This window comes from Megalobrama amblycephala, linkage group LG6 (genome assembly GCF_018812025.1).
Source record: "Megalobrama amblycephala isolate DHTTF-2021 linkage group LG6, ASM1881202v1, whole genome shotgun sequence".
NCBI lineage: Eukaryota > Metazoa > Chordata > Actinopteri > Cypriniformes > Xenocyprididae > Megalobrama > Megalobrama amblycephala.
This window is the reverse complement of record NC_063049.1, coordinates 38,975,845-38,988,584: the sequence shown is the minus strand read 5'-3', so window position 1 is coordinate 38,988,584 and position 12,740 is coordinate 38,975,845. Positions and strand designations below refer to the sequence as shown.

At 33.8% G+C, this 12,740-nt stretch overlaps 1 protein-coding gene across 3 annotated transcripts in view; it reads left to right on the top strand.

Annotated features, from left to right (window-relative positions):
* hdac4 (histone deacetylase 4) overlaps positions 1–12,740 on the top strand; it is a 259,783-nt gene that overhangs the window by 105,574 nt on the left and 141,469 nt on the right. For all 3 annotated transcript variants that reach the window (XM_048194567.1, XM_048194569.1, XM_048194570.1), the window contains one exon: positions 6,278–6,346. In XM_048194567.1, coding sequence (XP_048050524.1) covers positions 6,278–6,346 — 69 coding nt within the window. The remainder of the gene's footprint in view (positions 1–6,277; positions 6,347–12,740) is intronic.

Here is a 12,740-nt window from a genome sequence, read left to right as displayed (position 1 = left end):
AGCATACATAAAAACTAAACACTATAAATATATTAAATACATAAATTTATATATATATATATATATATATATATATATATATATATATATATATATATATATATATATATATATAATTTATGTATTTAAATTTAAATATATATACAGTACAGTCCAAAAGTTTGGAACCACTAAGACAGGGGTCATCAACTATATTTGTCCAAGGGCCAGAATTTTTCTCTGCAGACACTGTAAGGGCCAGATACTCGTAATATAAAATAAAATTCGAATTGTATCCTAATATGTTATTATTTGATATACTAATTCTAATTCCAAATGTATTTTATTTTTTACATATTACCTGTACTGCAGCAAGCCACCAGGGGGCGATAGCGATATTTTAGGCTTCATATTTGTGAGGCTGTCAAGCTGTCCATCACTGTCACGCAATTGTGCGCTAATCCCAGGCAAGGAAAATTTTGACATTTGTGAAAAAATTAGCACGTGAAACAATAAAAGATGTTCAATGTGAGCAACGCGTTTATCGTCATTCTTGACTGAAGGCAGGCTATGGCACAAGCTACTTTTCAGAAGGGTTTTTTTTTTCGTTAGATTTAAAAATAAATAAATATGGAACGGACCCGAATATTCAAATATTTGTTCGGTGGGTTGGTATTCGATTTGAAAATTTGACATTCGAATATTTTTTATTTTTTATTTTTTGCACACCTGGGATCCCCCTGCGAAACAATTCCCAATCCCCCCTTGAATAAGGCCGGCGACACACTGGCTGCGTGAGCGTCTCAGCTGCGTGGCGTGTCTGTTTTTTATTTCGGCTCCCATATTTAACAGGATGGAGTTTGCACACTGAGACACGCGTCTCAGGCGCGCTCGAGCCACGCGGAAAACGCGTGCATGCTAGAAATAGAACCGACGTGTGTTCCAGCAACGGGAGTGTTCAGAACAGCGGAGTTTGTATGGACCGAAGTGCATGTCTGAGCTTGTGTTTTGTTGCTTTGACACTGTGGAAAATACAATAATAGAAACAAAATGTATTAGCATTTTTACCCGTTATTATCAATCTAAATTAATCTCGTTTTTAATTTAACTTAATTTCGTTTTTCTTTATTTAAATTTCATTTTTCTTTATTTAAATTTCGTTTTTTCTTTATTTAAATTTCGTTTTTGTTTATATAAATTTCGTTTTTTCTTTATTTAAATTTCGTTTTTTCTTTATTTAAATTTCGTTTTTCTTTATTTAAATCTACCCTTACTGTGCCAATTTGTTAGTCAGAAAAATATTAGACTACCTTAAAAGTATTGCTTAATTTAACAGACCTGTGTGTGTGCGTTTTATATCACTAGTGCAGTGTCCGTTCTCGGAGCATAAGCCCTGCCCGCATGAGGTGCGCCGCTTCCCGCTCGCGCTGTTCTGACTGTAGTTTACTAAAAGTTTATTAATTCTGAATGTGTCGCGTCTCGCGTGTCCATCTATATTGCACCAAATGCGACACTGCACTGCCTTGTGAAGTCGATTGGATGAACGGTTCTCGAAATAATAAAAATGCAAACGGACATACAGACACAGATTCCTGCCTTTATTAGAGAGAAAAATATGTTCAGCCCCTCTCTCCGAAGAGTCGATGTTCATTACTACCGAAGCTTCGAAGCTCAAAATATGGTATTCGGACCAGCCCTAAACTTTTTTCCTCTTACAAGGCTATTCCTGAATTCAGTATTATTCTGGGGGCCGGATGGAAATCTCTGGCGGGCCGGATTTGGCCCGCGGGCCGCCAGTTGACGTTGCATGCACTAAGATTTTTAATGTTTTTAAAAGAAGTTTCATCTGCTCACCAAGACATTTATTTAATTAAAAATACAGTAAAAAAACAGTAATATTGTGAAATATTATTACAATTTAAAATAACTGTTTTCTATTTGAATATATTTTACAAAGTAATTTATTCCTGTGATGGCAAAGCTGAATTTTCAGCATCATTACTCCAGTCTTCAGTGTCACATGATCCTTCAGAAATCATTCTAATATGCTGATCTGCTGCTCAAGAAACATTTAATGTGTACAATTGTACAAAATATTTGTGTACAATATTTTTTTTTTCAGGATTATTTGATGAATAGAAAGTTCAAAAGAACAGTGTTTATCTGAAATCTAATCTTTTGTAACATTATAAATGTTTTTACTGCCACTTTTGTTGACTTAATGCATCCTTGCTGAATGAAAGTATTCATTTCTTTAATTTCTTTTCAAAAAAATAAAAATAAAAATTCTTACTGACCCCAAACTTTTGAACGGTAGTTTATAATGCTACAGAAGCTTTGTATTTCAGATAAATGCTGTTCTTTTGAACTTTCTATTCATCAAGGAATCCTGAAAAAAAAAAGTGCACAACTGTTTTCAACATTGAAAATAATCATAAATGTTTATTGAGCAGCAAATCAGCATATTAGAATGATTTCTGAAGGATCATGTGACACTGAAGACTGGAGTAATGATGCTGAAAATTCAGCTTTGCATCACAGGAATAAATTACTTTATCAAATATATTTAAATAGTACACAGTCATTTTAAATTGTAATAATATTTCACAATATTACTGTTTTTTACTGCATTTTTAATTAAATAAATGTAACCTTGGTGAGCAGACGAAACTTCTTTTAAAAACATTAAAAATCTTAGTGGTTCCAAACTTTTGGACTGTACTGTGTGTGTATATATATATATATATATATATATATATATATATATATATATATATATATATTAGGGCTGGGTAAAAAAATATCGATTTCTCGATTTTAATCGTTTCTCATTTTTACGAACCGATTTTGATTCTTAAATCCCAAGAATCGATTAGTCTAGTCTGTTTTCAGTTGATGAATGAGCAGAATATGTAGTGCCTCACCTCCAATAAATCGCAATAATCTTTGTGCTTTGTTACTTTTGATATGAAGCAAAGTCACAGATTTCAAATGACTTCCATCTTATTATGAGATTCAAAAAATAAAATGTGACCTGTTTAATGTGACCTGACGGACCGCTTTAGCGCCTCAGTTAAAGAGAAGCGGCAGCACGGAGCGCATGTGAACATCCTCTCCTCCTCTTAGATACCAGTTACAGCGCGAAATAAACATGAATAAACATCTGAAGGTATGTTAAAATATACAGTACAACTTACTGAAATCCGTATCATGTCTCGTGTAATCGCTCAATCAGTGTTTCAACCTTGGAAAGACGTCAATAAAACAGCTTGTAAACAATGTCACGTAACGTCACATTTACCTCAGAAAAACATATTCAGTGACCATAAACTCATTAGTCAGCTAGAAAAGTGAACTCTAGAGAGCAGCATTCTGATAAATATATGCACCATTACATATTCATTATAATTTTTAATGTTCTTCAATATTTAATGCATGTTTGAATAAATGAGTTATGACAGAATCAATTTAAATGTTTATATTTAAAAAGAACCCGAATTGGATTAGAAATATGATCATGTAATTCTTAACTTTATTTATAATAAAAACATAATTGAGTGTAATTTAAGTGTTTGTATATAAGTAAGTTCATTTAACCTTCAATATTATTATAGTAGTACCAACTTATATGTGTAGTTTACAGCATTAGTTAAGATTTTTTTTCTCTAGAAAATTTGCCATGTACTGTAACTGAAATACTACATCCAAAATAATCGATATTGATATCGAAATCGAATCGAATCGTGAAAATTGTCAATACCCAGCCATATATATATATATATATATATATATATATATATATATATATATATATATATATATATTAGGGATGCAACAATACAGTTAGCCCACGGTTCAATACATACCTCGGATTTTTAACCTCGGTTTTCGGTTCGGTTCGGTTCAGTTTGTTATTCTATGCTTAGGCAATACAGTAAGAGGTTAGTAGAAAAAGTAAAAACGATTTATTGCAATACTCCTTTATTTTATTTAAAAGCAAAGAAAAGTCCACTAGTTTCTAGTGTATTGTATAATATAAAATAATTTTTTATTTTAAAATTAACACTGACATCTCACAGCTGTTGGTAGCCCATGTACAAACTGTACAAACAAATTCTCCAAAGCTGTTTACCAAGCTTTCGATTAAATTTAATATTTGAAATCACCAATAAAATCTGACAACATCTGCCTCATTTTATTTTATTTTTTTTCTCAAACGCTGGAATCATGACAAAAAATCTGTACTTTTCAGGCTGGATCAAGCTAATGCGCATGCGCAGACCTAAATGCGCGTCTCTTGTGCCTCATTTCGGAGACACTCGTCTGGCTGTTTCTATAGAAACCGGTGCTTCTAACGGCCGCTGCAGTGACGCGATGACTTTATCAGTCAGCGATTGGCTCTTATTTAGAAGGCGGGACTTATTCCACCATATTGCGCGTTTCACTTTCTCCCATTCAAAACAATTCGAGTGACGCGTCTTGTGTTATTCTATAGTCTTTGATTATACTCAACGGCAAAACCGAAATGTCTCCACACCACGGATTTGAAAGACGCCGGCGCTTCCTCGTACTGTAGCCTCACTTCCCCGCCGCTCGCCATGTTAGTGTGGAATGATGGTTCAGCGCCCCCTAACTTTAGAGCATAGTGATTGAATATTTACTCGCGGGGAGGAGTACTCGTAAACTTACAGGCACACACAAACAGTCAATTCGGAGAGAAATAAAACGCACATAAATTATTTAAACGTAAAACTGAAAAAAACGCAATTCACAAGCGCGTATTGAACCGTGGATGTCGTACCGAACGGTTCAATATTATATTGAGAATTGTGGCATCCCTAATATATATATATATATATATATATATATATATATATATATATATATATATATATATATATATATATGATATATATATATATATATATATATATATATGTATATATATATATATATATATATATATATATATATATATATATATATATATATATATATATATATATATATATATATGTATATATATATATATGTATATATATATATATATATATATATATATATATATATATATATATATATATATATATATATATATATATATATATATATATATATATATATATATATATATATATATATATATATATATATATATATATATATATATATATATGTATATATATATATATATATATGTATATATATATATATATATATATATATATATATATATATGTATATATATGTATGTATTATATTTTGATGGCAACTAATTTACACAAAATTGCTAAAAACGTATATATTTGCAGATTAATCTAAACAATATGATGTATAAAATGTATAAATGTTTATATAATTTTTTTCACATTACAGTAATGATAGCTTGAGAAGAATATGCTTAAATGTCTTGAAAATAATTTCAAAATGAAAAAAAATTATGTTTTATTTGTTCTTGAAAGGTTTTGTGAGATTCCCCGCATGCACATTTTCCTCTTTGTTATGGTTTATTATTATGAGATGTGCAGGTTTTATGGTCCCTGTGCTACTGTGTGTGTTTGTGAATGCTAATGCTCTCATGTATCCTGCGGTGAGCGTTTCTCTCTCTCTCTTCCTCTTTTAGAGATCTAGGCTATTTATAGCTGGTTCTCCCAGAGTTATCGTGCCTACTGATGTTGTTTTGCCTTTCCACGTAATTATAAATCCTGCTTTAGGAAATCTGTTGCGTGTTCATTTCATGTGCGCCGTGGACCTTTTTCAGGGTAGATTGCAGATTTAAATTGATTCAAATAAGAAAGAAGCTGTGAGAGATAGACATGCAGTTTATATTCAGCAGGTTCAATAGGTTTTGTGCTTCTGTGTGGATTTTTTAGCTGATGAAATATTAAAAAATACGCCAAAAAAACCCTGTGTGAAACTGCAGAGGAAAACATCTGGGACCTGATATGAAATTTGTATTAGAGGTGAAAAACAAAGACATTACATTTTTTGATAAAAGATTGCAAAGAGATTTTTTTTTTTTTTTTTTTTTTTGGTGGTGGTGGTGCATAATGAAACCAGGAACATGTATTGAGAAATTAAATGGAGACAGTTTTGTTACCTTTAAGACATGTGAGTTCACGTCAATCTGAGTCATTTGCTTCAGAATAAGTATGGTGTCTTCTCTGGCAATGTTCCATATGTTGCATATGTGATTTGTGTTCAGAGCTGTAATACAATATCCTAATGACTTATGCTTCCCTGATCCTCAGCGCTACATGGCATTTCTCAGTTGGAATTGTTTCTCTCTCTCCCGCAGATGGACTTCCCAGTAAAGAACAGCCACTGGAACTTCTGAAGCCGTCTGGAGTTAACCACATTCCTTCTGGTAGGCCTGAGTCTCTGAATGTGTGTGTGTTCTTGTATATATGGTTTATGTGGACACATGTGTATAATGACATGGGTATTACAATGTAAACATGGTTTATGAGGACATTTCCTGTGTTCTCATAAACCAAATGGCTTAAAAAAAACATACTAAACAGTGTTTTTTTAAATTCAAAATAAAAATGCAGAAAGTTTTCAGAGATGGGTAGGTTTAGGGTTAGTGTAGGGGCATAGAATGTACAGTTTGTACAGTATTAAAACCATTACACCTATGGAGAATCCCTGTAAACCACATATACAAGTGTCAATGAATAAGAACGTCTGATTGGCTACTTTGACACGGTAGAGGTGGAGATGTGTGAAACGGGATGTTTCATTCAGTGGAAGTACTATCAGAAGTTGGTTGTTTGTTTTTCTATAGAACTCTGAGTGTCGACTTGTGGAATGTTCCTCAAGTCAAGTAAATGAAAATATGAAAAGGAAAGCAGGTTCATGCGTTTACATGACCACATGTGAAAGTGAAAGCAAAAACTGGCCGGGCTTTTGGCATCTGTCACTGCATTAACAGCCTAATAGAGACGAGAGATGAATCCATCTCAACATAAGCTGATAACTGTTGCCTATATCAACTATCGTAATTTACTGGCTTAATATTTCTCTTGTGGACCATGCATTAATGAGAATAATCAATATTTCTTGTTAAACATGTTGTCATTGCTTTAGATTTTCACAGATTTGTGCTGTGTTTGGACCTAAAGACTGTTATTATGCCTATATGATTTTAGTAATATTATTATTAATTTGTAATTGTATTGTTATTAGTGGCATTTAAATTTCGTGTTAATGTGCTATGGAAACAAAACAAAATGCTGACATACAATACAATTTTCGCCTTGGCTTAAAGGCACAATATGTAAATTTTCGCCACTAGAGTTTGCTTATTCAAAACAAAGGCGTAGCTTGATGACGCCTTGATTTCAGAATGATGGGAGGTGTTGTCTTCACGTCTACAGCCGGTGGAAAAGAATCGGGACGGGACTCGGGCAGAAATCATGTTCATGGATGAGATTATACGTTACTGTAGTATTAAGCAGAGCAATTGCTACAGAGAGACGAGCGCACCACGTCTCGAGTGCAACAGAACTTTTATTATGCCGCAGACGCCCCTTCTACTTCTTCCTGTTATGCATATGTGAGGTAACGCAGCACTGTTTATCATATTAGATACATTAGTGTGTTGAAATTTGTTATAGTGCTGCTCTGCGTTCGCTCAACGGCTATTATGAGATGCTTGTTGCACACTGCAGTAAGCTAGATCGGTATTAGGCATGGTACTCACAGTAAATCAAGAAAACGAGATTTAAACAATAAGATTTACTGTGTTGAGCTGTATAACATGATTAGTTTTCTGTCGATGAATGTATACGAACAGTTGCTCACCTGTCTAATACAACACAGAATAAGAATGATGCATCTGTTTTATAACAAGCATTCTTGACAATTTGTGAATAGATCACCTTGCAATAAAAATTTTAATATGGGATGTACTTTTGTTTCATTGAGGAGTCATATGCACGTGTTGGTCTCGCAAGTGTGGTTATGTGGTGATGTCATTATGAAATTAGGGAAGGCGAATTAATTGTAGGCTCTACTATTAATTTAATAAACACCTTAAACACCTCTGATTGGCCATTGTGTTCACGCGCTCAACAGATATGTCTGTGATTGGCTACGATGATCAACGTTTCAAAAACATGTTGTAAATAGACATCTTTGACGCTCTTCACTGAGCGCTTACACAGATACACACTGGAGCGGTTGAAAGCAGGCGTCTATCTATCTATCTATCTATCTATCTATCTATCTATCTATCTATCTATCTATCTATCTATCTATCTATCTATCTATCTATCTATCTATCTATCTATCTATCTATCTGTCTATCTATCTGTCTATCTGTCTGTCTATCTATCTGTCTATCTATCTGTCTGTCTGTCTGTCTGTCTGTCTGTCGAAATGTAGATTTATTTCTATATATTTGTTTTTGTAACACATATACGTGAATGTGTGTGTGCACTCTCTCCTCTTGGAGCTGGAATAGCAGTGGATTGCTGGCTAGCCACAAACACATTGGTTAGCCCGATGTGGTTAGCCTCTGCTCCTGCTAAAAGAGACAGACCATGGCATCTGTGTACAGACACTCACACGTGTTGGCCTGGCCAGAGAGACACACGCAGACCACTGTAGTTTGAGGACTCTGGTACTACACTGGTGCTTATTAATGGGTTTATGTCCAGAACACACACAATTATGCAATAGAAATGGCTTTTTTCCCATTTCTGAAAAGTATAGCTGGTTGTGTAGGTTTTCTCTTGGGACCTTTATAGTAAATCCTTTTTAACAAGAAGGAAAGGAAGGAAGAAAGTATGCAAGATGAAAAAAGAATACAAAGAATGAAGAAGGGAAGGATGAAGGATTGAAGAATTCTAAGAAATGACAGAAAGGGAGAAAAAAGAAATAGAAAAAAGGAAGGAAGGTAACAGGTCATGTGGAAGGAAAGAAAGGTTGAAAGGAAGTATAAAGGCAAAAATGTAAGAAAAGAAGGAGGGGAAGATGATGTTAAATCTGCTGAGGCTGAACTGGACTTTAGGGGTTTTGTGTGGGATTTGTTTGTCTTGATAACCTGTTTAAAGGGGTGCAGGTTTAGACCCTGTCTAAGCTGGTTCAGCTGGGTTTAGACTTGTGTAGGACTGGGTTTAAGACTGGAACTGAGGAGCAGGAAACAGATGGTGCTGAAAGTCTCGCCTGGAGACCTGCTCGCTGCCAACGGCGCCTTTCCACTCTTTCACTCTCCCTCTCTATCCGTCTCTCTTCCCCTGTTCCCCCTCCATGCTGAATTAGTATTGATTGTAAACATGCTCTCTGAGCAGGGACCGGTGGTACTTTATACCGTATGTTTAATGTGTCCGCGTGGACAAGGCGTGCTTGCTGTTTTTGGATCATAACATTCCCAGCCAGTCCATGTGTTTTTCTGGCCAGGATGGACTGTAGTTACGATGCCTTCATTTGTCTGATGCTGGTGTCGGAGCAGCACATACGCAATATCAAACCACCATATGCAGCTTCATGCATTATTCAACATGTGTGAGACATGTAAGCATTAAATATGAGGCGGTCTGTGCTGTTCCTTTTGGAAAAAAAAAAAAAAAAAAAAAAAAAAAATACTGTTAAACATGGCGAGGTAGCTATTTATACAAAATACCAGGCATTTGGTACTCATTCTCATTAGCATAAAAAAAAAAAAGTATTTTCATTGAAAAAAGGCCATTTTACTTCATATATGTGACCCTGGACCACAAAACCAGTCATAAGGGTACATGTTTTGGAAATTGAGGCTAAATAAATAAGCTTTCCATTGAGAAGATTAAGAAGAAAATTAGATTGAGAAAATCGCCTTTAAAGTTGTCCAAATCAAGTCCTTAGCAATGCATATCGACTCACAAAAATACATTTTTGATATATTTACAGTAGGACATTTTCAAAATATCTTCATGGAACACGATCTTTACTTAATATCCTAATGACTTTTCAATAATTAAAGAAAAATAAAGAAAAATCAATCATTTAGACCCATACAGTGTATTGTTGGCTATTGCTACAAATATACCCGTGCAACTATATATATATATATATATATATATATATATATATATATATATATATATATATATATATATATATATATATATATATATATATATATATATATATATATATATATATATATATATATATATATATATATATAATCAGTGAATATTGACTTATGTTTTGGTCTGTTCCTTATTAGTCTAATATAACACTGGAATATAGCACTCATATTTAAATATATTTGTTGTTTTTATTCATTTAAATTTCAGAGTTTTAGTTAATGTAGTTTTGGTTATTTTAGTAGTTCAAACAAAATGAAAATGAGAAATGTAGCCTTGGCAACTAGCTGAAATAAAAAAAGATTTTTTATATATATTTATGTTATTTTATTTCAGATAACTTTTTTTTTTTCTCTCCAAGTAACAACAAACACATTTTTTTATGGTTTGAGTTTTACGATAACCCTGGATTGGTGCTTTTTTATGATTCTTTTTTTTTTTAACCTGTTCATTGTAATTGCATTGAAAACCAATCAGTACATACACTTTTCTACTTTTCATATTGATCATATCATATTGAATAATGCTAAAATGTTCATATTTGAATCTCCTTAAATTTTCAGAGAGGAAAATGCATCAGGAAAAGAGTCCTGTTTACTTGTCAAATCGCTTGAATGTCTGAGTAACCTGAGTTCTGATGTCATGTGCTATACTCTGTCTGTCTTATGTCTTATTTATGTTGTAGACGGCCTTTACGCGGCCCTGGCGTGTGAGTTCATTCAAGCATGTTTGTCTGCGTCTGTGTGTCTGCTGAGAGCTTGAGTCATCACAGTGTGTTATTCTTACAGTTTGTGTTTGTTAAAGCCTCCTAGACAGCGCACATGACACACTTACACACATTCTGGTCAAGTAATGCTATGACCTTTTCATGCATTCACACATAATTCGCTCACTCGTACACACTCTTCCTCAGAGGAGGCTTGTGAAAGCCTACTGGCTCTCGCAAACGTGCCGGGCAGATCTCCTGCTACGAGGGCGGAAAATGAATTGAAAATGAAGATGAGCTGTTGGCGACTTGTTAAACGCCCACACCTCTGAGCTCCAAACCGGCCTTCTCCAAAAAAGCATGCAAATGCATCTGCTCTTTATAACAATTTTATTCGATGTGTTTTTGGAGAGGCTTTTTGTGGCTTTATTGGATAAGTCCAGTGGAACGGGGAGTCAAATTCAAACTTGCATCTCTAGTGTCAGAACCAAGGTTGTCCACCTTAATTGTGCATACGTTTAAAAAAAAAAGAAGAAGGGTAATCTGTTTGTGATTAGCCAATGGAAGTATGTTTAATTCTCAGGGGTCGGTGGTCGTGCCGGCGATACCACCTCGGTTTTTTTCTCACCAGTGCGAAAGAGACTCAAAATACTCCGTCAATTTTGGACTTACAAATAAGAGTTATACATCATTCAAAACACTCACAGTAAAAACAAAATGTTGTGCTTTTTGCAAAATAAAGAAAACTAACATGATGCATGGTCTCTTTCTCAATGAAGTCTGTTCTGATAGTTGTTAGAAAATGAACTGTAACTTAGTGAATACTTATCACACAAACATGAGACATTTGTCTAAAGAAATGTTGAAATGTCAGGTTTTGAATAATGTAAGTCAAATCGAAAACAAATATTCTGTTTATGTAATCTGTTTGAAAAGAGAGAGAGGTCAGTCCTTCGCGAGTCACCTCATTAGTTGTATATGCAACACCTGCAATAACACCTGCAATAGTTGATATGATTCTGTTATCAGCATGTAGTTCAACGTTTTTGTAAGTAATAATGTTTTTTATAGGAATGATCTTCATAAGTATATCAATCTTATTTAATTATAATCTTTATATTATATTAAAAAATGTATTAATCTAAATTTAATGTAATATTAATGTTTTTTTCAGCTATTCATTTTATTGTTTAATCTAAAATTTAATGTCTATCACATGTATCATAAAAAGTGAACTGCCGTTGCCATGTATCATTATTAGTAGCAACTTTGGTCTAGTTTTTTTCCTAAATATGTTGTTTGTGTGTGATTGCTGGCCGTCTGAAGAGGAGGAGGCTTTGAGAATATGATTCACACAGGAGATGATGAAGTTTATGAAGACAGATTTGTTTGCATATTAAGTAGCCTGACTGAGCGAGTTTCTCATTCAGAGGGAGGCTCTAAGAAACGTGTGTGTGTGTGTGTGTGTGTGTATAATGTAGTAGATGTGTCTGAAGCTCTCCCACACCACAACTGTCTGCTAAAGATGATCGTGTATCTGCAGAACTGAGCAATATGTTGAATATTCACAATAATTTTGCAATAATTTTATTGCACTTGTTATTCTGCCATTACATTTCTTAAACACAGCATCATTCATTAGTTTTGTGATCCTTCACTTTCTTGAGTTTTTTTGATACATTTGTAATATTTCAATGATTTCAAAACACTAATTGACTCATAAAATGTTCACTGGAAACTTGCCCTGACTATTTTAAAATGGATTTTTACTGTTTTACTTCTTGCACTGATTAAACATTTTGCATGTATTTGAATGTATTTAGTAGTTGTTTGCTCAAACTGATGCCCCCCCTCAACCCATGTCAGAGCAAAAACATACCTATCAATATCATCAAAAGGCTTGGAAATATTGAGAGAATATTGCATCCAGTGGTGTGTGTTGTTATGTGTTGTTGTTGTGTGTGTGTTTTGGGTTCAGG